Source organism: Zonotrichia leucophrys, chromosome 7 (genome assembly GCF_028769735.1).
Source record: "Zonotrichia leucophrys gambelii isolate GWCS_2022_RI chromosome 7, RI_Zleu_2.0, whole genome shotgun sequence".
Classification (NCBI taxonomy): domain Eukaryota; kingdom Metazoa; phylum Chordata; class Aves; order Passeriformes; family Passerellidae; genus Zonotrichia; species Zonotrichia leucophrys.
The window spans coordinates 35,235,158-35,263,104 of NC_088177.1; the positions used below are offsets into that span (position 1 = coordinate 35,235,158).

Here is a 27,947-nt window from a genome sequence, read left to right on the forward strand (position 1 = left end):
GTTTATCCCTGGACTAATACTGGATACTAATACTATCCCAGTATTACTGGACTACTGTAAGGAAGGTATCTGTCCTGCCACATCTTCCATGGGGCCTTAGCCCTCTTTAAACTGAGGCCTTCAAAGAGCACAACTACTCATGAAAGGGACACATTACTTTTGGGCCACCAACAGAGTGACATGTACCCTGGCTGCTGTGGTGACAGAAAATGTATTTCTACAGCCTTGTTCCTGCCCAAGTTGTACAAGCCAAGGCAGCAAGTGGTGTTTTCAGAGCAGCTTTCCCCTTTGTCCAGGTGTGGTCATACCCTGAGCTGAAACTCTTATTTCAGGTTGGAGCTATATTATGAGGATGAAATTATGTATATGATCAGGTGCCAGCTGTAAGGCCTGTAGAGTCTGGCCTCTCATCTGTACTTAAACACCCCTATTAATGGAAAAAACCCATTAGTTACTCATTAGATGCATAACCCCATGTAAACTCACTCAGTGACATGGTTTAGAAACATGTAAACATTTTTGTTTGTGCACGTGCTGTGTTCAACATCAGACTCTGCTCTTCTCTAAACTGAAATGAAATAGCTTTTGGGTCTCTCTTCAGAGCTGCAATGGCTTTTAATAAAAACTACAATGACAGGAATTTGATTGCTTCCACACTCCATTAAGCCTGATATGAACAAAGAGCAACAAGGATGAAGAAAAAGCGCCATTTTTCAAGTGCCATCTCGGGCTGCAGATACTGTTGCTATTTTTCAGGAAAAAAAAAAAGCAAATTCCTGAATCCAGCATGATTTTCACTCAAAGATAACCTCTTGGCCAACATTGTGTATTAGCTGCAGTACCTAAGTTAATAGGCAAGGTGCATGCATACTGGAACAACTATGCTTTAGCCAGTTTAAAAGACTCTCACCTCAGTGAAGATTTCCATAGCAGCAAAGCAGAGAACATGAACTCATCACTTCATTCTGCTAGGGCACTGCCTTTTATATGTAGGTACATTTTTGTTTTTGGTTTAAATTTTAGTTTTTACCCACCAGGTCATTATATTCACTAAACTGAGGATATACAGACTGTCACTGGACTTCATCAAACCATGCAAATTGCCAAGGGTTGCTGGAAGGTCTGGCTGAATATCCTGTTTTGCAGACACAAATATCCCTGAGCAGAAATGAAAGGCTGGGGCAGGGTGGAAGGGGATGAGTACAAGGACAGGTCTCTGGCTCTATGCAGCTGTCTTCTTTGCCTAATAGTGCACACCCCACTGTTCTTAGATCTTCCTTAAAAATACCAGCTCATCTTATGCATTGCTTTGAAATGCAACTTATTTTCTTCAAAGGCTGCTGGAGACAGTTAGTGAAAAAAAATCTAGTAAGATTACTCAAAGTTGACAAGGTCAAATGATTGTTTTCATTAAAATATTTGAGCCTCTTGGAAATGTTAGTTCAAGTCTGCTTCTGATGCCTTTTTTTTTTTCTTAAAGATGGTTTGTCTTAGTTTTGGTATTTACATTGAAAAGAGCCAATGCTGAAAATCAGCCTGGAAGTAAAAGGACTACTATTTCTCCCTTAAATGAATCTGCCTTCTAGAAACAACATAAACATTACAAGGCAAGCTTGCCTCTTACAGAGCTTGTTTTTGAGTGAGGGGACATAAAGCAAAAAGAGGAAAAACCCCACCCAGGCTGGTAGCTGCCAGACATTTGGTTGTGCCCTTCCTTGCCCTGATGGTGCAGTCGTGAGAGCAGATATGCTCAGATGCCTCCCTCTTTCTTTTTTGCTTCCCTTTTTTGGAATTTTACTAAAAATAGAAATAGCCCTCCCCTGAAATGGCTCTCTGCACAACTTGCTTTCATAAAGCATGAAGGAAAACTCTTAGAATTTGAAAAAAACATCAGTACTCAAGATAGTATTTCCAACCAATCCATAATTCCTACTGTCTTCCCTGAGGGACATGCCGAAATTTATGTGCATGTCTTCTGTAGTGATGGATTTCAGCACCTGGTAAACAAGTACAGTTAATACCTAACTCCATTAGCATAAGGAACAAGATCTACCCCTGCTTCTGTCTGCTTGTGGAACAGCCTCATTTTAGCTCAGGAGAGTAGAAGGGTTAATGACATACCTTCATACATAAAAAAACATTTTACCCTCATGCAAAACATGCCAAGATTTCATCTTGAACTAAATTGGGTTTTTTTCAGCATTTTCAGAGTTCGAGAGAAACTGAAAAAAGAAGTCATGTCTGTAATGTGTCAGACACCATGGTAGGAAGAATATTTATGGAAAGCCCAGATTCAAGTATCTGCTCCTTCTTCCCCATCTCACTTGGATCCTTCAGGCTTGTGGGATGTGAGATCATGAGGTGTCTCTCTCCCCCATGTAAATGAAACCCTGGGGGTAGATATCCGGGTCTGAACCAAAAGCGACTGCTCTCTGTCAACTTTCACCACTGCCTGCTTTGCCAGAAAGAGTGGAATGACTGAGAGCTAGAAGTACAGAAAAAAAGGAAACACTTGGCCTTGTGTTCAAAGTAGTCAATTATTCTGTTTTTCCCTTGCTTCTGGCACAGACCTAGTTGATGGTACAAAAACTCATTACAGATTTTAGCACAGACAAGATGAAACAGGAGAAAACTTATGGCTACAAGTGTAGCAGAAAGTTTATTCATACATTCATGAACCTGTGCTAATTGCTAGAGAGGAAAATGACAAACACAATGCACTGAACACACAGTTTTCAGTAGCTTGAAAACTTCATCAAGATTTGGAAGTTTAAACAGTTTCATTTCATTGCATGTCAGAGAGCAAATTTCTCATAGTGTTTCCAAATTACTGTTTAGTATCTAAATACAATGAACCAGAAAGCAACTCTGTCTTAAATTTGATGACAAGCAGAAATTAGAAAATTTAATCCTATGCAAGTCAGTTACTTGAGTTTGTGTGCTTCATAACGGTTTTTTAAAGCTTTTATTTTTTTTTCATTAAAAACAACTGTCATTTTGTTGCAACATCCCGTATTTAGTTTCTAAATCATGCAGAGATTGTCCTTTAATTGAGACATATACACCATCTGCCTTCTGAAAACAAAAATAAAACCCAGGAAATACTCACTTTTGCAGTCACGAGAGAGCTAGGATATATCACCACACTCAGAGCTTCAATAATATGACCTGGTACACTGAAAATAACTCAGTATTTGAAAACAGCTCAGCTGAAGGAATAAACAATTCCATAGCAGCTTAGTAGCACTGTTCTTGAGCAACTTCTACAATTAAAGCAAATCTGAGCAGTGCAGAAGAGATCCAGTATCAAACAGAGCTCACAAACAACCCAGGCCATGTAAATGCTCTAAGAGCTCTGCTGGGAACAAGTCAGCAAGGTTAGTTTCTTAAGTATAAGTTCAATTTTCACCTTTTTTATGTCCTGGAGAACATCTACAATCAGACACTAAAAAGCTGTGCCCAAGTGTGTAGGGACAGGAGTCTAAGGTAGGCTACTACCCTGCTACCCAGTCTGTTCCATAGGAAAACACTGCCAGGTCATCTGGACATTCAGGAGCTCCAAATGGTTTCAGTGGGAAAAACTAGGTGCTATATGCTTTTGGACATTAATTAAGCCAATGGATTTAGTTCCCTGTTTTATAGAGAAGAAACTTAATGCTTCTATTATATACCTCAGATCTGCAATTTCTAGCCAACAACATAACTGTAATTTAATGAAGTATGACACCTCTTCAGTTTGCAGCCACATTGTAAAAACTATTCATTTTTCTCTCTGTAAGACAGTCAATAAACATTTCTGTCTTCTTCTGTCAACATACAGATATGTAGGAAGGACTCCATGAAATACACGTGGAAAATACTGTTCTGTGCCAATATTAACTCAGAAAATGTCAGTACAATGAGAACTGTAGAGTAACTTGGCAGATGTTCAAAATGCATGCCCAGCATTAGAGCAACAGTGCTGAACTGGGTACTCAAGAGAAGGGATCTGGATAACAAATCAGTGTTTCTCCATTGCTCATTTTATACTAAAGTAACAGATTTATTTTTCATCTGTGGAAGCAACCAACCTTCAGAGTCACCAGGTTAAATCCTGCATTGCCTGTTTACCTCAGCCCAACTTGGCTGTCGGGCCTTCTGGCACAGCTCTGCACCTTTGGACCCTCAAGCCTCAGGAATGAAGGCAGCACCTTTCATAATTTAGAGTTTCAGAGAAATCCTATTTAAGTCTTAAAAACAGCTAATGGCAGTTTGATTTACATGTGCTAAGAATGGAATTTTCAGCTTAGGAAAAAAGATTAATTTTTCCTTGAAAAGTTTGGTTAGAGGTTTCTCTGACAATGTAATTCATATTGTTCCAACACACTAAGTACTTGCACTCACTGTGCAGAAAACGTGCAGATCTCACAACAGCCAGGAGAAAAGCAGCATGAGCCTTCAGGGAAATGAATGGGACTGAGGGAACTGGCTTGGACAGCCTCACTGACCCTCAAGAGCATCCCACGCTATCCCAGCCACCAAAGAGGTCAGCAGCAGCCACAGAGCACAGCTGCTACCCAGTGCCCACACTTCTGCAATTAAAAAAACATCTCTGACCAGAACAGTAACTTCCTTAGTAATTGAGTTCTTCCCTTAGAAAGTGGCACATTTTACACTTAGGGCAAAACAATCTGTCATGAAATGAAGATTTTGAAACATTTCGTATTCATCTAAGCCATGTTTCATATTATTTTCAGAGAACAGAAATCAATAGAAAACTTTAAGTGTTTACTGATTTAATTATATACTAACTAAATTGGACACATCAAGCTTAATGCTTTAATAACGTTTTCTTAAAATGGTGCTTGCAGACTTGGATTCTTTGACAAGATTGTTCTTTGAAGAGTAAATAACAAACTGCATGCCAATCACTTGGCCACTGACTCATAATTTTTCCATGGTGATTAACACTTAGAATTCTCCCTGCTATGGACAAGAATATATTAACATAATAAGGGATCCTGTTTAGCATATTTACTTTAATGGTGAATTGTTCCAGAGATGTCACTGCTCAGCCTTGCATTCAAGTACCAATGATGTTAAAAATTCAGATCTGGGAAGATGACAGTGAAACCTTCTGGAGGATTTGATGTGGACAGTGCCAGTGATGACATTTATTAATAACCATCAGCAAGAGAATACAACTACCTGTGTAACAGCTGTATTATTATACAGCTACCTAGCCAAAAATGTATTTGACAGGAAATCAAACGTTCTGTACGGTAGCATATTTAAAAGATTTCTATCAGAAGCTACCAAATACTGCCAAATAACTTGCAGGTGTGTAGAAAAATTGTTTTCTTTGATGCAATTTTATTTTTAACTGAGTAGAAGAACTTACATTTGTGCAATCAAACTCTATGCTGGGTCAGCCCTTCAATGTATGTGGTCTGGATATGAGAAGAGTGGGTTTAAGAAGTATTACTCAGAGGAGGGAATCCAGGATATTCTGTCAGGTTTTCATAACAATAATTGTGACAGGTGATAATTGCAATTTCTTAATATTTACTGGAAGTAGTCCTGTGAGTTAGCCCTACAAAAACACTGGGCATTTCTTTCCGAACACTTTAATCCAATGCTTAGATTTATGAGCATTATTTTCTAAAGCATTAAAGTATTTTTTTTCTCTCAGCAGCCATAAGTGGGATACAGTTTCTTCCTACTATAGTAAAGTTATGCTGCACAGCTCAGCCACAGTGTAGTTTAAAAAACAGAATCTAATTGCTGTAATACTCTTTTTTCATCAGCAAATCTTGAAAAAAAGTAATTTCGGAAAGCTAATGTTGTATGTAAACTATTGTGATGCCACTTACAAAAATCTATAGTATCTTCAATGCTGCATGCAAATTAATCCTGAGACTGAGGATCAAGAAATCTGGGTTCTAGACTTGCAAACAAATCTGCCTTATCTTGGGCTAATTCCTTCTGGTTTGGTCCTCTGCTTAAGGACAACAAAATATTTACAAGTGTGGAGTAGTAATATTTTTTTTAAAAAAGGAATATTTATTTGTAAACATTCAAATCTTTATTTACTCTTAAAAATCTCAAGCAGAACTTTGATTTTTCCACAGTCTGTTGCGACAAAAACATTTATTTAAAATAAGCACTGAAGATTTTGCAAGTGGCTTTGGTAATTGAAATAAGCAATTCCCTTTAAGCTTAATTTGAAATAAGTTTTAATTTCAAAGGGAACTGGGTGCCTAAATCCCTTCACGGCAGTTTCAAAGCTTTCTAGAGAAATGTGCAAGTGATGAAATTTTTTGGCTTAGTGCTTCTGCTCCAGGGCTGTGTCAAGCCAGGAGGACCCTTACGTTACCCACTGATTGTTCTGGCATGGGACACAGTGTGCAGCATGATAAATATGAAAGGGTCCAATTTTCCACTGCCTCTTTTAGAAGAAACATAACACTCAATTATTTTAACTCAGTAACATTTGACATCCACTGAGCAAAGACCCAAGTGACAAAGCCCAAGACAGTGCAGTCAGTAAAGAATGAACCAGTTCCAGAGGTGCCCTTCCTCTCTTCTTCCTTTTATTTCACCCAGATTCAAAGGTGAATCTGTTTCTTATTCTCAGAAACAATAATTTATTCTATTTATCCTTAGAGGGTTGCATAATGATTACTAAATTCTGGTGACACAATATTAATTTTAAGCAAAAGGAAATACATTGTAAGTTTTGTAATTTGCCAGCATGGGAGCAATCTTTTCGCAGTAAACACTGCAAGCATCCATTCAGAGATGTTGTTAATCCCTGAGTGACACACAGCTCCCTTCAAGATATTCTTCTTTTCCTACACCAGAACCCAGTATGTATTGCATATCAAAGGAAGCAATGGCCCAAATTCTGCTTACTATTGGTTTTCTGTAGCTTACAAACCCCAAGCTTCCAGTAATTAAATAACACTGTCAGAATGAGCAGCCAAATGACCTGAGTCAGCAGCTCACAGTGAGACAAATTCTACAGGTTAACATACTGCCAACATTCACTCTTTTCCACAGAAAGAAATGTATTGATCTTTGCTTTCAGGAGCCTCAAGTTAATTACTTTCCTGAAAGTTTACCAGGGCAAAAAAACAGAGATCACTTGTAATTTATTTGAAGGGAGAAAAGAATTACATCGCTGCTAACCATGAAATTTGACTTGCACTTCTTTACAGAATGTGGAAAATAGGGATCTTTTCCTAAAAAGTATTTCTGAAAAGTACAGAGAATATATAGTCTCTCTGTCCTATAGAGTATATACTGCTGTGACTGAATTCACTACGTAAAATTCAGAATCTATTAATTGTTAATTCTAGTCACATTATGAGGAATTTTTGCTCTCTCTTTCTTCAGTATCAATCTGTACACTCTAGTTGCCCTTAGGACTGGTAACTCAATGTGGCAAAAAAGTGTTGGTAACTCAATGTGGCAAAAAAGACCAGAAAAGATAAGAGTAAAAATATATCTCCTTATTAGACTGAGACACCTTAATTCAGTTATTCTATATTAACCTTCTTTTCAAGAGATATACAGTAAAGACAGACAAACATCTGACTTGTAAAGCCTATTCTCTATCAGGTAAGGAACTTTAAAGTCTCTGTATCTGATAAGAATTTCAGGGTAGATTGGAACTGTGTAGTCCACTGGATCTGCTTTGTATATTTTACCCCTGACAAATACACAAATAAAAACTTATTTCAGACCAAATACATTCCTCAGACTCTCAGATGTTAAAAAAACACCTGTGAAATCTCTGCAGCCAAATCCTTTTAAAATTGAATATGTATTTTTCAAAGCTTTTCCAAAAACTCTTTCAAAGCTCAGCTTCCTAACATTTTCTCTGGTTTCCTTGATGTTTACTGTGCAGCAGGAAAGATGTGTTAAAGGTACTTTGGAAAAAAGAGCTTATGAGAAATTCAAGAACTTGAAACACTGAAATAATATGCCATGTAGAAAAACCATTCCCCATTATTTCAACTTTCTTTTCCCAAATATTTCTGCAGCCAGAGTTGGTAACTGTTGTTTCGCTATCTATTTTAATTTCAGCTAAAACCAGAAGCAAAAGAAGCAGGATGTGGATCAGGTCATACATCTCCATATTTAGACTTAGTTCCCAACTCACACTTTCTCCTGGGAAAGCTGCAATTGATAACACTGCTGGGAGGATCAGAGGAAATATGTGTGTTGTGTGCATAGAAAGCAAAATTCAAAACACAGTTTTCATGGAGATTTAAATGGCTTTAAATTTTCTTTTCTATGTTCAATAACAAAATCATTGTTGTTACTTGTTATTATTTATGGAACTTGAAGCTCAGGTGCAGAGGTAGAGCATGTCAGTGGGACTCTTCCACATCCCCAAAGAGAAGCTGGAGAGAGAGTTACAGTGCTCAGCCTGCAACTCAGAAATAGCTGTAGCCCAGGGCATAGTTTATGTAAGTCACATTTCCAGAAGCACAGTTATTATCTGTGATCATCAATCACTATAAAACTGCTCTGAGTTCTGCTGAAAGCAGCTAAAAATGTTTTTGCTGGAAGACCAGATTAGAGTTTATTTGTTTTTTATTTTTTGAGAGAGCTGGATAAAATATTCCATATTTCCATTAAACCATGTCTTTACATCTCTTTAGGAACTCACATGGCGGACATTTTATATAAACAATTTTCAAAGTCCAGTTTTGATTTAAGAGATATTTGTATCCCTTAATTTCATAAGTAGTACTGGTGTTAGGAATTCCTAAACTGATATTATTGTCCTGCCTTTACCATTTAAAGTTTCCTCTTAACCAAATGCATGTATGCTGAGTAGCAAACATGGGAATTTATAGCTAATTTATTATTTCTGAAAGTATTAGAAGCAAGTTAAGCATTAAGGCTTAAAACAAAGAATGCAGAATTTGCAAAATCACTCTCCATGGTCGTGCCAAAAAAGGACAGATAATTCTACAGGGCATTTCAGTCAAGATGCTTTGCTTACCAATAGTAAAACTTCATATTGTCTACACAGGACACAGCACAAATTGAAGCAAACTACTCCAATATTTCTGTGTTCTTTGAGAGGCAGCCAAAAATAAATCTTTGTCACAAGTTTATTGCACCATTATGAAAAACAGAGAGTAGAGGGGCGAGGCCTGAACTTGCAGTTTGGGCTCTCACTTCTAATCCCCACATGGCAAAAACTCATTTCACATGACTTAAGTGCAAGGGCTAAAGAAATAGCACAGGCTTCTGATCCTATGTCTGCAAACAGAAGGAGATGACCACAGAATCCCAAAGCACTCTTTTGTTTCCACTGGAAATAAAGCAAATCAAATCACAGTCACTTACCCTCTGTTGGCAGCACTGGGGGAAGTGTGGTCTTAGGCTTCTTGGTCTTCTTCTCAGCAGACTTTGAGGTCTTTGAGGTATCTGCAATCAAAACAAATAATAAAATACAAATCCTATTTGAAAATCAATAATGAAAAAGCTGTCTAATAAAAGGTTTATTTTGGATCCTTCTGCAAAGTTAGAGGAAATTGCTGTCCTTTAGGGTTTTAGGAAGAATTTTCTGCATGGATTTGCTGGAGATTTGCTGTCACATTCTGAAAGGAAGAGGGAGCAGAGAGGGAAAAACCCTCCACAAAAGCAGAATCCAAGCCCAAATAAGCAGCTAGACAAGAGGCCCCATCTAAGCTGACAGGTATTTCAGATGAATAGACCAAATACAATGTGCACAAAGCTGTGTTAGGCAGTGCAGAGAAAAGGGAAACAAAGCCATATCAAAACATAATTTCATTCAAAAGAAATGATGTAAAGTAATTCTTCTGTTCCATTGTCTATGTGATCAATTCAGACTAACCCATTTCGAAGAGTAACATTTCCTCCAGCTGTTTAAATCTCTCCAAGAAGATATTCTTGGCCATTTGTTTATTCCTAAATAGAAACAGCAAAAGGGACACCACAGGACTTAGATTTGATGGGTTCTACTATTTTCACAATTGCACAGCTCTTATCCAGAAACTGCTCATCACTGCAGGCTACACCAACAGCTAAGAGTCAATAAAGCTTCCTTCCATGTGTACCCCACATGAGATATAAACAAAAGGTGCAACTTTTTTTAAAGGTTATTCCAAGCTGAGCATGATCACAGGGCTGGAGCACCTCTCCTATGAAGACAGGCTGAGGGAGCTGGGGCAGTTCAGCCTCAAGAGAAAAGGACTTTGGGGAGACCTTAGAGCCCCTTCCAGAACCTAAACCAGCTCCAGGAGAGCTGGGAGGGACTATTACAAGGATCTGTAGTGCCACATCAAGGAGGAGTGGCTTTAAGCTGAAGGAGGCAAAGTTTAGATTAGATATTAGGAAGAAAATCTCTGTGAGGGTCATGAGGCACTGGCACAGGTTGCCCAAAGAGGTTGTGGACTTCCCATCCCTGGGGGTGTTCACAACCAGGCTGTGTGGGGCTTTGAGCAACCTGATCTGTGGGAAGTAGTCCCTGGCCATGGTAGGGGTTGGAGCAAAATGATCTTTAAAGTCCCTTCCAACACAAACTATTCCAGGATTCTATGACCTAAAATGCAAATCCTAACAAGCTCTGCTTGCCTCATTGTTTGATACTGACATTTATCTTTGGAAGAAAGAGTATGATTATAGATTATGATCTCAGCAATGGCTGTATCACTTTACAGCTTCCAAATATTCAGCTTTCAGAGTATTTGTGAGGGAGAGAGCTGTTAGCTACAGAGAAAAAGATTACATAAATGTTATGGAAACATCTATTTTAGTCACCTTCTTCTAGGTGACTTCTAGTATGTGAAAATTCATCTAAGTTTCCTTCCTAACAGAGGAAGCAAGGATTTCCTAGTAAATAATTCAGAGCAGAAAGCTGTGTGAGAGTTCAGACACTCAGATTTTACAGATCTGCCAACTGAAGTCAAGCATTCCTCCAATCCTGAGTCCCTGATGTCAAAAGAAATATAATGACTGTGGTTACTTAGTCTAAAAATCAGCATCTGGGATCCTGACAGTGGACTGAAGAAGGGAGAAATCTGAACTCTTGTTTTAGATCACAATTCTAATTTAAAAATAACAGTCATCCCCTGTGCCAGTCTCAGACATGGGATATCGAATGGCGTCTTTCCTAAATAGCTGGAGTTTGCTATGGTGCCATTTGTCAAAAATCTCTTCTCAGTAGCATGCCAGTGGAGGATGAAAAAGGCAGAGGAGGCAGCCAGAATGGAGGTAAGGAATGTGGTCACCCTGGTGCCCAGCATGATGTGAGCAGTGAGCTCCTACCAGCACCACAGAAAGCCAGGCAGCTGAGGCAATGTCACTCACATCACCAGGCCAGCCTCTCACAGCCTCCCAGGAACAAACTTTGCAAGCCAAACTCTACCTGCAGCCTCCTAGAGCATACATTGTCCAGCAGGAAACTTGAAGTGGGAAATAGGCTAAGGGAAGATTCAGGAAGAAAAGCAACTGCTTGAAGGAGATCAGAGGACAGAGGAAAAACACATAAGTGACTGAGGCACTTAAGAGTTGCTAGGGCAGCTCTAGAGAAATACTGAATGCTAAGCTTTTGATGATCTCATCCTTCAACACTCTGGATCTGTGGTGGTTAAGGTGTTTCAGGGACTAGATTTTGCTTAAAGCCTATTCTTTGAATTTCAGCACTGATAAAATTTATTACTTTAAATTACAGAATCATAAAAAATAACTTATCAAATATCCAAGACAGATTACACTGTGACCATAGTATCACAGAAGGTACAGGTATATTTAATTGTAATCAATATTTAATCAATTTCTTTTCCAGCTACATGAAGACTGGTCTTTAAGTAAGGAGTTACAGAATCACCTTCTTACCTTGTGTCATGTAACATTAGGAAAAAAATAATAGTATTCTTTTTGAGATCTCCTGCCACAAATACCACATCTGCAACACAGCAGTAAAGGTTCAGTACCCAAGTTCTGTTATTAGGCTTGTTGTCTAGTTTTGTGTTCATTTTAGGTCACAATGTAAAGTATTAGACTATTCAGAAATAAATTCACCAGAAGGTGAGTTGATAAGAAGGACATTTGGTTACTTAAAGCCCCTTAAATAATTTAAACTCCATGGCAGCTTTATAGGTCTGTGTCATACAGCCTCACCTAGGCCTTGTCCAAGGCCAAGACTAATGAACAAGAGTGCAGTGTCATCAGCACAACCATGGCTGAAAACAAGTACCTCAGCCTGTAAATAGTCCATGTTCTAAAACTACGGAACACAAGGGTGGTTGAGCTGCTAATTTATTTTTTCTCACTTACATGAGAAAATCAAACAACCAAACATCTGTGAATGCAAGAAGTGGGGAGTTGTAGATGTGCCACACACAGTCCTGAGGCAGACTGACACTCAGGCAATTCTCACTGGCTCTCAAAGGATGCACACAGCTCAGAAACACATCTTACAAGTTCAGCTAACTGCTCTAAAGACCTTCTAGAAATACAGTGGAGGAGGAGAATACAGGAAGAGAATACAAATTATGGCACAAAGCATCCAGAGCCCTTGGTTCTGTACTGTCTCTCTGCTCATGCTCCTTTATGGTAGCCATTGAATTATCTGTAGACCAAAAAGTACAGAAGGGAAGGGGGTAGAGTTCTTTTTGTGTGTGTGTAAGTAGCCCCTAAAGGTCATTCTTGGGAAATAAGCTGGAAAGGAGTAAGTTCTAAGGAAAAAGTTTTCTTGTACCCAGCACAGTACTCACCTTCTACCACCACCTTGCAAGCACATTCAGCTTTCCCTGCTGGGTTCTCAGCTATGCACTTGTATTCACCCCCATCTTCAGGCATGGCCTTCTCGATGGTCAGTGAGCAGAGTGTCCCTGTACAGAGGAGGGAGAGAGCAAATATTAGGCTGCAGCTCACAAAAACCTTAGTGCTAGTAAGGAGCAGAAGGTGTCAAATGAGCCAGTCCTTCACTACAGGTGATCTTTTCTGCTAGAAAAAGCTCTCCTTAAAAAAAATCAACCTTATTGAAGCCTTATTAATGGTAAGTAAATAAAAAATTGAATCTTATTGCTTTTCCCAAGATACTCCAAGTAGTCCCTGCAGCCCTGAACTGGTTGCTAAAGGCAGAGAAGACCCAGAGCAGCACCTCTGCTGCTCTTCTTGTCTTACAGCAGAGCTCAGAAGTCCTCATTCGGGGTGGCTTTTTTCCCAAAGTGCTCATAGTGTAGGACTGTAAATAAGAGGGTTACTGTCCAATGCCCATTATCAAAGTTTTGATTCAGCCTTGTCTCTAGCACTCCCTTGAGCACTCTGCTCTCATGTGTGTAAGGGCAGAACTTCAGCTCAGTGCCTAAGTTTAAAAACTCAACTGAAAGACATTTTCTTTTTGCTTGAATTGCCTAATGAATAACTGCTTATAAAACATCCATTAGAAAGTCCAACATATTAGTGGCAATCAAATTTATCACTGCAACAAATCCATTTCTTTCCAAACAAAACCATAAAATTTGACTTAATTGGGTTTGCAGACACAGGATGCGACATAAGCTTGTTATTTACCAAGGGAAGCTTGGTATGACCCAAGGGAAATACATTTCCTCTTAAAAATGAAAACTCTGTGAACCAAAATAGAAGTTGTTCCCAGTAGATGAGGGATGAGGAAGAAGAACCTTGTCCCTTACTTTCACTTGCTTTGCCTGGAACAATTAAGTGCTTTCCTCCCCAGGATGACCCCCAATTAAAATGCTCCACACTTTCCCCTTCCAAATATCCCTAATTAAGTGAAGTTGAAGTGTGGGCTTGCTTTCTCCTTCTTCATTGGAAAGCTGGGGCTGTCCCCTAAACACAGCCTGAGGCATTGAGCACTTCTGCCCATTGCTGTTGGCCTGTCCAGAACTCCTCCACCCTCCACTTACCTCAGCTGCAGTAAAACCTTCCCCCTTCCTCTGTTTGACTTTCTCACAGTCATTCCTAATTAAAGAATTGATGGATCTTTTTTTCCAGACATTTACCCTGTTTCCTGAGATGTAAGGAATTTTCCCAGCACCTTTCTCTCTGTGGTAACTGGAAGATTCCCAGAGTGCTCAACCCCAGGCTCCCCATCAAATGCATCCCCTGTGATGTGGGAGATAGCACAGGCACAGGTGATACTGGTCCATTAAAAGGACCTGCAGAAGAACTCCCCTCCATCTGAAGAACTTTGGGAATTTACTGGTTCTCTTTGGAGATGAACTCCATTTGGACATGGCAATTATGATCTTGGCATTCAGATTTTTCTCTCATTTTAAAAATGGATGTCATTATTCAAGAAAAATCTTATAAAAAACATTCAAATGGTTTCCAACAAATTTGGTTTGCCAAAAACACACATCCGTTAGAAGAAAATTATTTTTCCCCCACTTTATAATCCTCCACAAAATAAAACAGTTCTAAATAATAACTATTTTCCCCTGAGAAATGATATGAAAACTGTCTCAGAAGAGGAGCACTGACCCCTCACTCACATGGGTTGTGCTCAGCCAACCACAGGGTGAAAAGAAAATCCACGTGCCCTCCCTGAGGCAACGCTTTTCCATGAGTCAGGCTGAAGCCAAAAATGTCACGAGCCGCAGTTCCATTCCAAATGGAGGAGAGACATTAGAAAAGTATTCTTGCAGGCATCTAGCAAATATAAATTCACATGTCTCTGCTGTTTAAAGAGACATTTGGAGAGCAAGCCAAAGATAACTTCCAGTCTAAGAATTTATATAAATCTATGTAACAAGATTAGAAAAGATTGCACATTGAAATCTAAAGATGCTATTACAAAAACCCATAAGCTATGGAACAAGGACACATACATGTGAAGGAGACCATGGGCCACTTTACTCAGGAAAGGAACCTTTAAGAATAACTGAATCATTAAGGGACTGGAACAATGCACAATTTACTTTAGCTTCTGCAGTTTTCTACCTGCCCAAAAGCCCTTCCTCAGCTCACTGAAGACTAATGTGACACAGGGTCACTCCTCAACACTCATTTATTGAAGTTATTTTGTGAGAAAGAGGGTGAAGGAAATGTGCTTTTTTTCAACAGCCATGTCCTTCTTCCTCATAACTCCCACCTCCTAGAAGAAATAATCTGCATCCTATTTTCCTCCACTTCTTCTTTCTCCCCAGGAACAGCACATGCAAAACATGTGGGGATTGCTGGGCATCTTGCTGCCACCAGATAAAATGGTAGCAGCCCTCAATGGAGGAGTGAAGGGAAAATGAGATAATTTGGGTCACTTTCCTTTAAATAGCCACAAGTATTCATGGAGCTGGATAGGACTAGGACTTGGTATGGAGTTGGCCAATGGATCAGAAAGTTTGGCCAGGTTGGATCAGGAGTATAAGGCAAGGCTGAGGGAGCATGGTTATCAAAACCTCATTTTCATGGAAAACCAGGAAAAAAACCCCAAATCACTGAAAACCAGGCAAAACTTGATGAGATTTCATAAGGACGGGAAACTACCCAACCAGGCCTATGTTCTGTGATCTAGAGCTACAGTCAATTCCCGGGGCTAGAAAGCCAAATGTCTTTCAATGAAGTATTTGGTATTTCCTTTGCAAACCCCATCATGATCTGAAATAAGCTTATTTTCTCAGAACTGCCAGGAAGTCCAGACTGGTTACTCCAGTTGGGTATTCTGAAATCCTGGCACTTCACAAATCCCAGTCAGCTAAAAATGCTTGCTATATATTTTGTCACCCCAGCCCTCTACTGTTTTTAGGAAGCAGGCCATGGATGATCTCAAACATTGTCACAAAGTGCAGGATTGGAATAAACATGAATACTGGAATCTACCACTTAGACATTGGGACTGGTGCAGCTCTAGAAAAGAACTTAACAGCCACAGAAGCTGATACTTTACTGGAGACTCTAGTTTAGATACACAGAGCCTTTCTCTTGAATTTTGAGCTATTAAAGGGTTCTCTGACTTACTCAAAAATAGTGCAAGACAGTTTAAAATATCTCTAGGCTTCTGCATTCTTTCCATGAAACTCCTCAGAAAGTCAACCTCAGATATAAAACAAATACACAAACCAACAAAAACCAGCTCCTTAGTCTCATTCCCTACATTGGCATCTAGCTGGCCAACCTCCTGATTCCTGCCCATGCTGCAGACTCAAGTTTATGGCTTTCTCATTTGTATCCCATGGTACAAGAAAGTACTGTGGAGTATTTAGGCAATATTAATAAACACTGGTCTGTGAGAAATTGTGCCTAGGAGACATAATAATTTTTTAAGGAACTCATTGGCTTATAAAGCTAATTTTCTAATAAATCTTAAATTTTCTGGGCAAGTTGAAATGTTTGCTAGTGTCACAGTCATGTTTAAAAATGAGAAGTGGACTGACCAGGAAAATATTGACTACAGTTACAATGACAACAGAAAAAACACTGAAAAAACCCACATGAATTTCAGAGAAGAAAAAATGTCAAATGTAATTATTGATAATTGATAGAGTTTTAAGGAAAACAATGTAAGAAACCTACTTTCATGATTCACAACATTGGACATTTAACCAGCAAATATATCTGTGCAAAGGTAATTTCTTAACCCTTACTGAATATTTTGTCAAAAATCACATTATTCTTATTTTAGTTAATGCTATATAATTAATAATTAATTACTATATAAATGACATTGATTTAAGAGGAGTTAGAGCTGCCAAAATAAAGATCTCCTGAAGAAGCTGACAATAGGAAATCATCACTCAGTCTGTTTCTAGTGGATTTCCTCTGTGACCAGACTAGGTCCCAAGTTATTAAATATTTTAGTCGATGACATGGAAGTACTCATAAATTAACTTTTATAAATTTACAGATGCTAGAAAGAATTTTGGAAAGGGAAAAGTTAGCAGAGCAGTCCTCCTAAACAATGTCATTAACTTGTTAAGCTGAGACCCATTCACTCAAAGAAAATGGAGCTTGAGATAGTGAAAAGAAAAGCTCTGATGGCAGCAAGGGATGCTGTATATGCAGGAGGTTTAAAGGCTTAATAGAGAAATTACAAACATGAGTTCCAAAGTTGTGAGGTAGAAGGAGGACCAATAACCTCTAGGAAGGGCAGCCACAGGAAGGTGATCTCCTTCTCACTGATGCTGATGCCAACACATGATTCTGCTTCCTCTTTTCTAAATAGGATAATAAACTAACAGCAACCAGAGAGGAGGTATTGGAAAGATAACCAAACAAAACAACCCCAAGCTTCCAAGGGCTGGATGAAGTGCATTATGGAGAGAAAGTCAGTAAGAGCTTGACTTGTCAAGTTTCAAAAAAGAAGAAAGCTCTCTTGGTTACAGAGCTAAAGCTTTTCTGTCAATTAGAAATAAGGCATTGCTTTGGTTCTTGATTTAATAACAAAACTCTTACTGGAATAGCTAGACTTCGCAATAAATTGCCAGTGGTTATAGGAAATGTCTCTCTTTTTCTGTATTTAATACCACACTTCACACATTGTCTGGAAGAGAATAGATTCAGACATAAATGACAGTGCAGAGGGAAATGTGGCCTGTGCCAAACATGGTATTGTGTCAGAATTGATGCTCAGATGATCTCCCCAACCTTAACTTTGTGAAGAAGCTTTTGTAGAGTGCAAAATGCATCTGCTTGCAGCAGTGCACAGAGTTGTGTTATACAGCAAATTCTTGCTCAAATTTAATTAAAAAGAAAACAAAAAAGTCATGGCAGTTCCTAGCTGGACTGGCAGACGTAGACTTGCATGACTGGTAGGAAGATTTAGGAGTTAAGTCACAAGAAAGTTGTTAAGGCATTATTGCTAATAAGATTACCAAATCTCTACGCTGCCAAGAAACTTGGGAAGAAAAAAATGCTGGTTTAGACAAAGCAACACAAACTCAGGGCATTTTCTAAGCTACAGCATCACTGCTACCTGAGTCTATATTAGAAAGTTCCTCTTCCATCTATATAGTCACAGAGTACTAAATCTATCCAAACAAAGCAGAGCAAGCTGACTTTAAAAGTGGCAAATGTGTGAGTTTAGACTTGTATTCACTCATACATCTCAGCTGGCCAGTTTACTAAGGATGCTGTGCACAACCCTTTCACTGCCATCTTACAGAACAAGTTTTTGAGCCATGCAAGAACTTTCTCGGTGGATTTTCTGTCCAAGAGGACAGCAGGAGAGTAGCACAGGGCACTGCTGGGCCAGTGCTATACAAATGTAAAACAAAATGGGTCCTGCTCTAAAGGGTTCACTCTGTGAGGAAAATTGTTCTACTCTGTCCTTATATGTCTAACTTCACTGCAATGTCTGCTAGAGCCTTCTTAAAAAACTTTTTTCCAAACAAAAAGCCCCCCATGACTTCGAGCAAAGAAGCCTCTCATTAAAGAGGCTCTTAACCATGCATCATCTACCCCATACTGCATGCATGTATAATGGTCCAATTTATGAGCACCCTCTTTTTATTGCTAGCAACCACTTATTTTGATCTTTAATGGGCAAAAAGCACATTAATATCTTTCTCAGGAATGTAGATAATTGCACTTTGACAGGTTAAAAAGAAGAAAAATATAAAATCAAACCATTAAAAAAATTGCTCCACATCAGAAAAATAGTGCAAGAGCTCACTTCATCATAAAAATGATACATTAAGCCAAAAATCCTGCCAATCAACCAACAGAGTACTATTTGGGGAAATGTAAAAAGGAATGGAAGAAAAAAGTGTACTGATGTTCACGATTTCAAAGGGAAAATAGCTGAAATGTAAAATGGAGGGAACATGACATGCTATCAGCTATTGTTGGGATTGTGATATTCAGGATAATGCTGCCCAGATTCTGACTTCTAACTAAACTTAACCCTGGAATAATGGAATACACTACAAGCCCTAGATTACCAGAAATCACCCAATTGCTGCATAAATATGCCTAAGCATTTTTTGAGCAGGGTTTAGCTCTTCTTTTGGCAAAGGCCTTACCAGTCAGAGACTATTCTGATGCAGGTGTTTGTACCCAGGCTTCTCCAATGGCACAGAAGCAAGGATTGCTTCTCCCTTCTCCTGCACTCCAGTTGCTAAACTGCATTGGGTGGGCAATTTAGTGCCAGTCAGGCTCCGCAAGCACAGGGGAGACCTGTGAACAGCACTGCTTCTGACTGGTAAAGGGCCTCAGTATCAGCCAGGACAAATATGCCAAGGAAAGTTATTTTCAGTGAGTGACTACACATAGTTTTTACACAGTTTGCCTATCCTGTGAACGTGTTACAAACAAGTATATTTCTCACTAAGTTTGACCTTCCTGGCCAAATATGCCACTGTTTAATCACATGTTCCTGAAACTGAATTTTATGTATTTATCTTCACAACATATTTAGCACCAGGACATGAGTAAACTTCTGTCCCTTTTTGCCTTTTTTTTTCTCCTCTCTTCTGGGAATGACAGAGAGAAATAATTCAATTTCCAAAACACAATTACATAGCATTCAGGGGTTCATGCATTACTTACAGTGACCAGTTTGTGGGACAATATTCCGTACTAACATGGGCTAGTAATGTGGCTAAGAAGCAGATGGACATGCTTTACTCTAGATAAGGAATTTTGCAGTATCCAGCTCATTAAGAACATGTAAGTCATTGTGAAATACCTCTGGTGAATCTGGAAAAAACCCCCATGGTCATCACCAAACATGACAATACCACAAAGCAGTTGGTGAAAAGGCTAAGAACAGATCTAGACTATCCTCTTCCTCTATAGAGAATTTTGTTGCTGAACACAAGGAGGGGCAAGGTCATAGCAAAGAAATAAAAAAATGGCTTTGCAAGATGTAAATTGAGCTATGTCTCTTTGCTCTGAATTTCTCTCGTTCCCCACAGACTCAACCCTCTTCCAGGTGAGGATGACTCTGGGGCATTACCTCCAGGGCCCACTAAATGCTGCTCCAAGCTTTAACAGAGGCACTGCTGCTGAGGTACACCTGTGGGTGTGATGGTGTTGCATTTTCAGTGTGTGGGGCAAAGGATGGAAACTGGGACTTTGCCTGTGGCCTGCTGTGTGCTGCATCCAGTGTTCTTGCTGCTCTCTATGTTTAAAGCTGCTCCAAACACTATCTATGAGACTAATCCATACAGTTTCCCTATTGAACAGTATTTCCTGATGCTGACTGAATTTGCTATTCCTCAGTTCCAGTCTGTTATTCCAGTTATTCCTTCTCCTCTCTTGGTTCCCTCAAGTAAGTATGTGTTCCTAATTAAGGAAACAGAGAAAACTGAATCTCTATGAAATCTGGAACTTAAAGTATCATGCATACCTAGTTAATTACTTAACAGTTGGCATGAAAGAGTCTTACAATGAGAGAGCAGCAACACATTCTGCTCTAAGAGCCAAAGCTAGCAGGTACTGTCAGGAAAAAAACCAAAACTGACCATCATGCAATGCACCCAGTGTACCAGAGGGTATGTAATAAGGTTTAAAAAAAATAGTTCTAATCCTCATTCCTTGTCTTTCCATTAAAGGACAAAACTCAGAGCCCTGTGTAATATTTTTTTCCAAGAGCCTCTGCAAATATGTGCAGAAGAAAGTCTAACTTTGAGATACTGATAACACGGACTCCTAAGCATGGCTCAAGTGCAACAGTGCAGGTACAAGTGGAACACAAGGACAGTGTCTTCACCCCTGCAGGAAGCACTCCTGGAACAGTGAATTCCTTCTGCAGGGCTGAGCTTTGATCCTGACCTCAGTGGAAAGCACTGCTAAAGCCTGACACTATGGAGTGTTGTGACCAGGAGTGTCACCCAGCCCAGACAAGCTGGATGGGAGAAACCTCCTGCCCTGCTCTGACAGGTGACTGAGCATTTGTGGACATCAGCATCACTTCACTGCAAACAGCTACCCTCGATTTGTAGCTCCACAATACCATTTTATAAAGTGAATCTGAGTTGGGGGATTATAATAGTCAATTACTCTGATTATTTCAGTGAAGCAAACAGCTTTCTGCAGCACTGTAACACTAAAGCTTTCGGACTTTAGGAGGCTCCACCATAGCTCAGAAGCTTTGGTACAGAGGTGCAGTCTATCTGATGTACTTTGACAGGAGCCATGGAACTTTGGGATATAATTTATTTTCCACTCTGAGCAACTCCAGGAAAAGCCTTGAAATCTTGCTTCCAGCATAAGGCTGGCTAAACTGACTGATTCTGTCAGTCCTTTTTGTAAGAATGGCATTTCCACCAGTCAATGTTTTCTCAGGTACATGATACTGATCCTTATTCTATGCAGTCCCCTTAGCTGAAAACCAACACATACTCACAAAAAAACCCCCAAAAATCGCATCATGCTACTTCAGAAACAGGCCAGACACAATGCACCTGCTACCATTTGCCTCACTCCATCTGCTTACTTTGATATCTCCTTAATGCTCTACTCAAGTACCCCAAGCCTCTCTGAAGACAATGCAATTTCTGACTGCACCCACGTCAGGAGAACACCTGTGTTACTCTGCTTGGAACACTGCACAGGGATTCACTGGTTGTACTGAATTGTTCTGCATAATAATTTGGTTATCATTTGGTAACACTAAAAATAACCTGGATTATATGAAGGAAGATTGGAAAGTAAGAGTGCAGACCCCTGTTTCAAGCTATAATTCCCACTGTGAACACAAACTTTTTTGCTCCAATGTGCCAGAGGATATAGTTCTCCAGATAATTTCCTCAGTGTTTTATGGAACACATATGAAGTAAAGAAGGGGTTTTTCTGTGCTTTTAATTGTCCTTGCTTCCTATTTTTGTCCCAAGAAAAATATATTTTATCTAGATACATTAATTTTCATGCAAAAAACAGTCTAGTGGGTTTGATAATCCAAAATGTGAAATATAAGGGAATCACTCAGTTTGAAAACAATAAGTATTCCCTCTAAGGATTTCTACCAAATTCTATACAGTTTTGAAGTCACCAAGCCAGTGTAGTTCAAATATTTCAGTGCTTGTAATGGCAACAGAAGCATATGTGGTGGGGCTTTAAATATACTGGAAATCTGTTCTCAACTCTGATCTTAACTTGTAGCTGTAGTAATTTCTTTCAATGACACAACCCCTCTTTGCTTCTGTGTTTCTTATTGCAATAAAAAGCATGAAATATTAAACATACAGAAGAATTCAATTAGAATTTGTAAACCAGCAATAATATTATTATGCTTTCAATGTTCTAAATCCTTAAAGCTTAGTTTAAATAAGCATCATGTACCAGCTCCTTAAACAGCGTTAGCAATGTAAACAGCATTTAAAAATGCAAGAAGTTCAACTTTATAAAATTTACATCTGCAGGCTGTTAAAGGGGAATCTGCAAGAAATGTCAAACAATACTGTTCCTTGTGTACTCCACTGAAATAACAAGAAAGCTGCATCTGGAAACAGTTACTGGCACAGGACTTAAATAAATATTGCATTACCTTTAATGAACTAAATATTATTAATCAAGAGCCAGATATAACAGTGTGCCATCCAGCTGGCTTGTAATGCAATTCATTTACCTTCTTGGGAGATGACAATAGTCTTGGATGATTTGATGGCTTTGCTGTCTAGAGTCCAGGTGACAGCTGCAGGGGGATCAGAGGAAATCCGACATTGTAAGACCAATTTTTCACCATCAGCTACTTGAGCATCCTGAAGCTTCTCTGTAAAGGAGGGTGCTGTTCCTTTGCTTGCTGGTGGTTTGCTTGCTGGTGCTTTGTTTTCAGCTTTTTTCCCAATTATTCCGCCATCCACCACTGCACAGTTTGGGGTTCTGTCATTCTTCTCCTCTTTCTTCACTGCTGGTTTGGCAACAGGGGCTTGAGAATTGGGGGTCGCATTCTGGGCTTCAGAGTTGGCACGAGCGTTCGGGGCAGGGGTGCCGGCACTGCCATTCTCTGCAGGTGGCTTCTTCTTGGAGCCCAGCACAGACCTGAAATCTGTAACTGCGGGTTTAGGAGGTGGTGCCTTCTCTGGCAATGGGGCTTTTGGGGTGCCCTTCTTGGCCAGCACAGAGCGGAAGTCCACCTGCTGGGGAGCATGGACTTTCCTCTCCTCCTCTGACAAGGTCTTGGGTTTGACCTGCCGCTGCAGGTTTGCTCGGAAGTCCATTTGCTCGGCTGGGATTTCTTTCAGTTCCTCCTCAGAAAAACTTTTGGTGCTGACTTTCTTGCCTAAAATATCACGGAAATCGAGTTGTTCAGCTTCCTGCTGCCTCAGGCTCTCCTCTGTGTGCTCCCGAGTTTCCACTCGCCTCTTCAGCACGCCTCGGACGTCCTCCTGCTCTTCCTCAGCTACTCTGGTTACGCTGCTGTTCTTTTTGAAGCCACTTGTTCTACCAAATGTTAGTTTACCATGATCTCCACCATCTCTTTGCTCTCCAGAGCTGGCTGATTCCCTCCCACTATGATCCGAAAAAGAAAAGAAAGAGAGAGCCAGGAAAGGGGCTGGTTTAAAAATGTCAGGGAACAATCTCAGAGCAGGAACAAAATGTGTTTATAGAAGGGGAGGTTGATTAGAGGAGCATACTCCATTAGTTTATTGCATCAATGATGACTTCAGGAGCCATATAAGGGCACAAACAAAAAAGATCTTCTCTACTCTGGCTTGGTACAATGTGCTTAGCTTGTATGATGAAAACAATTTGTTAGGTCACATTTGGGGATTAGGTTGAACAGCAGCCAGCCTGGGTCTGTAAGGGCAGGGAATTAACGGAGCAAAAAATAGAACCCACCCATGCAAGTCCCTGGGAAAAATACTCACTCTCTGAGCATTTCTGCTGTGGAAGCTGAACTCTCCCGCAGCATCAGAGACACCTGGCAGCTGCATTCTCCAACTTGGTTCCTGAAATATTTAAGTGAAATCAGAAAAGCAGGGGTTTCTTCCTCTGTAACTTGCCTGAGCTAAGTGATTGTGTGTTGCACTAAAGCAGCTCAAACCCAGTGTGGCATTCCCCTTTTCTATGCCCAGAACTGTGGGGATTGACTGAGTGAATTTGGTCCCCTTACATTTGGAGCCAAGCTATCTGAAATAGCTTTTACTGATCTGTTGCTATCTGCACTGGGAACAACATACTCCCTGAACAAAAATCAAAGCAATTTACAGAATGAAGCAGCTGCAAACAAACAAGCTAAAGGAAAACAAATACAAAAGCTGGAAAATCAAGACAGAGGAAAGGGCTATTTTACAAAGCTGAAAATCTTTCCAACTCTGCCTACTGTTTATTTATTCAAACCCAAGCTCTTAAGTTTTCTAATGTTAAGATATTAAAAACAGGGTCTCATTTCCTTCCCTCCCCTCTGGCCCAACCAATCAGCAAAACCCATCCACACGGATTGCTCCAGCCTGTACATGTTTATATTAAAAAACATAAAAGTGTCACCATATATGGTGCTGAGTACTTATTCTTCCTTTTGCAGAGGAATACCACGGATGCCTTCTGGAAAGGGCTCCCATTAAAGAATTCATTTAAAGTGCTCCCCGCTCCCCTGCAGCTCCCTCCCTCCCGCAGATATATATCATTCTTCCAGCCCCAAACAGCTCTTCTCTGCTTAACACAGGAGATGCCAAAAGCAAAATTTAACTCCCCCAGGCCAGCAGTTGTGTAACTATTGCCACCACTCCCCTGACTGCTATTAAAAAACCAGACTTGAACTGATTAAGGACTAGAAATACCTTTTATTAGTGAAAACACTCCCATCCTTCCCAGTTTAGGTATAAGCTTGTAAATGGACTAGAAAGTCCTGGATTATTTATCTTTTTTGAGCAAAACCAATTTTTGCTACTGAAAACATTTCCTGGACATGAGCAAAACACATGTGTTGGAGGGGAGGAGGGCAAGAGAGGCAGGTTTTCCCAGCTGTGTTCTGCTTTGAACTTGCTAGATAAGAGCACCTTCAAGTCCACTTAGCCCTGACGTTTAAAACATGGACTCTGGACTGCTAGCTTGCCATAAATATATTGTCTGGCCTGGTTTTTAAATAGAGCATGGAAATACTTTCCTAGATATGGTACTGTTTGTGTGAAAAACTCCCTATAATTTCACCCATTTTTAACTTGCAGTGAAGGCAAGATAACACAGATAACAGAATCACATATTCAGCACAAAACTTTGTCTTTATAAGAGCAGATAGTGCCATCACCTTCTCAGATATATTTCCCTTGATTTCTATTGCTTTAGAAAAAGAAACAGTGGATCAGCCTAACATGAAAACTACAAAGAAATTGGTAGGTTTGATCAAAGTATCTTGATTGTAAAGTAAAGGCCCTGCTGATAGAAACATATCTTAAGACCACTAACAACAAGAAACCAGAGGAATGTCTTAACACTTTGACATCCATTAAGCCAGAATATGTACACTACAAACTGCTATTGAAAGCAATCCATGAGGACAGCACTGAAAGCCACAATCCTCATTTCCTTCAATACAAAAAACTAGATAATATCTGAGTACCAAACAGAAACTGTCCAAAGGGCAGGAGAGGATCCAAGTCAAGGCACAGAGTGTTGAACTCAGCCCTGCACTGGAGATCTGCCATTCTTACTCACTCATAAGTGTGGCCTCCATTTGGAAGCAAGAGAAATAGAAAGAAGCTAAGACAAATGGAAAGATAAATAATAAGAATAGCAAGTCACTTCCTCCCAACATACTGATTGGCATAAAATTATGGCAGGGTAGCAACATTGCTGAAAACCTCTTGTTTTCATATAATGCATTTCAAACCGGCCCCTTTTGCTGCTATTGGAACTCCTGAGGTTTTTTTCTCTGCTTCTCCAAAGTTTTTAAGCTCTGGAGCTGCTCATTCACCAGTTCTGCAGGGCTTTAACAGGCTGTTGGTTTACCTGAAGATCCCTCCTGTTCAGGACTTAAAACCAATCCAGAGCTGACAAAGGACAAGCCATGCATGCTGAAGTATAGACAATTTGCAGAGTACATTAAATGTTGAGGCAGCCCTGCTCAGCTTCTGCCATGACTCTTTGGTAAAAATATTTGTCCACAAGAATTGTGTCACCAGTGGGAGAGGCTGAAGTAACAGAGACAGCAGTGTCCCAGGAGAGGAATTCAGGGTTACTGCATGTGGTCCTGACCACTGTGAAGAATGGCAGCATTTCTGCAGGACCCATTTCTGCAAGGCATCTTTCCCTCTGCAAATTCTTTGCATATGCGAAGGAGCAAATAAGGCAGGCAAAGTAAATCCTTCTAAAGTAAGCTATTTTTCACAGGGTTTGGAAAATAAAAGAGGGGGTAAGAAAGTAGGAGAGCATTTTGTTCTTTCTATTTTTAAAACCTTGGGAAGCACTTAGAAATTATGGCAACTGTGGGACATACAAGTACCTAGATGGAAAAATTATTCACAAGGTAGTTTTTTGATCTCAATTATGATTTCTGATTCAAGTGAATGGCTGAGAAGCAGACTACTGGATACAAACCTTGAGTCTGTGTCTGTTAAAAAGTGAAGCCTTCCTAGGGTAAGGTCTGCTCCCAGTGAAATCAAACTGATGATTTTAGGAGCAGGGAGAACAAATTCTTGTCTTCTGAATTCAGTGACAGAGTCTAAAAAGGTGAAATTAAAAACACCGACCCAGCTTGGAGATCACAGGATGGAAAAAAGAGAAACGAGCCAAGAAAAATGAAGAAGGATTGGGTGATTTAGATACCGATTTCAATCAAGAATAATCCCAGAACCTTGGTAAATGTTTTTTACATTTATACAATTTCAGAATCCAGGCAAGGCAAAGATGCATAGGGGCAGTTAGAAAAAAGAGAGCCTCGCAGTACATGGGCACACCTTCAAGCCTTTCACATCTCTCCTGTTTTGAATCTTGGTAATAAAAACATTACTTGTGCAGCTTGAGGTTCTCTGTGTTGGCATTTTGTCAACAAAACCCAGACAGATCTTAGTGGCTCTGTTATTGTGGAATAATGATAGACATGGATAAAACCTGTGCTTAGTAGCTTTGCTGTGAAGAAGTGCCTGGAAGTGTTGACTTTTGCAGGACTATTCTGTAGAATGCTCATGCACAGGTCTTATCTTTAAAATGTCAAGGAATATTAATAAAAAAGCCCACCAAAAACAAATAAAACCCCAGCTGCAAAGCCTGAGGCAATTTTAAAAATAGCTCTGTGTCCTATTGTGGGATCAGTTTTCTCTGGAATGGCTTTTATGTTCAAAATATCTTGAAATACTAGTTTCTTGGCAGAACCTACTCAAATATTTTCACTGAACCTTAGATGAGACTTATTGTCTGCATGTCCCTAGGAAGCACTCCCTGGAGGAACAGGAAAAAAAGCAGTTGTAATTATACTGAGGGGACATACTGAAATTTCCTACCAGCCTACCAAGTGTGAAATAAATACTGCAGAGTAAATGACATTTTTTCAAGAATGAACTGAAAGGGGTGAAGAAGTTGATCCCTTCTTATAGCTGGTGCTTCAGTTCAGGTAACTAAAAATCCTCAGAAAGAGGTTTTGAAGCTTCTCTGTGAGTAAAATGGAGAGACAGCCCAGACTCCATGAAGCTTTAGCCCCAAAGAAAGAAGATGATCTACTGGATCACAACTCTAGCTGGTATAAAGCAGAACAGCTCTACTGGCTTCAAAGAGGACGCACTCATTTACCTCACTTGAATGTTTTGCCAAAAGCTTTTTGTACCTGAAAGAACAATATTTTAATTTGCATTTTACAGCACTAAGTGGGAGGATGGAACAAGAAAGAGTAATGGCTTTCTTCTCTAAAAATAGACAATGTATTAACAAGAGAAAACAAGGTTTGCAAACTGAATTTTACAGAAAGACAGAGCTATATTTACTGTTTAGCTTAATGACATGTAATCTTAGGAGTGCTTTTACATTATTTATCAAAATATCTAAATCAATACTAATCAACACTAACCAAACTTGTATGGAAGATGGAGTGTGGGAGAAGAAAACAACAATGTCTGAGAAGACAAAGGATAAAAAAGCAG

General features: G+C 39.7%; 1 protein-coding gene across 7 annotated transcripts in view; it reads right to left on the reverse strand.

Moving 5' to 3' along the window:
• MYLK (myosin light chain kinase) overlaps nucleotides 1-27,947 on the reverse strand; it is a 196,111-nt gene that overhangs the window by 49,913 nt on the left and 118,251 nt on the right. For all 7 annotated transcript variants that reach the window (XM_064719107.1, XM_064719109.1, XM_064719110.1 and 4 more), the window contains 4 exons: nucleotides 23,745-23,825; nucleotides 22,502-23,385; nucleotides 12,744-12,860; nucleotides 9,349-9,429 (listed from right to left, as the gene is read on the reverse strand). In XM_064719107.1, coding sequence (XP_064575177.1) covers nucleotides 9,349-9,429; nucleotides 12,744-12,860; nucleotides 22,502-23,385; nucleotides 23,745-23,825 — 1,163 coding nt within the window. The remainder of the gene's footprint in view (nucleotides 1-9,348; nucleotides 9,430-12,743; nucleotides 12,861-22,501; nucleotides 23,386-23,744; nucleotides 23,826-27,947) is intronic.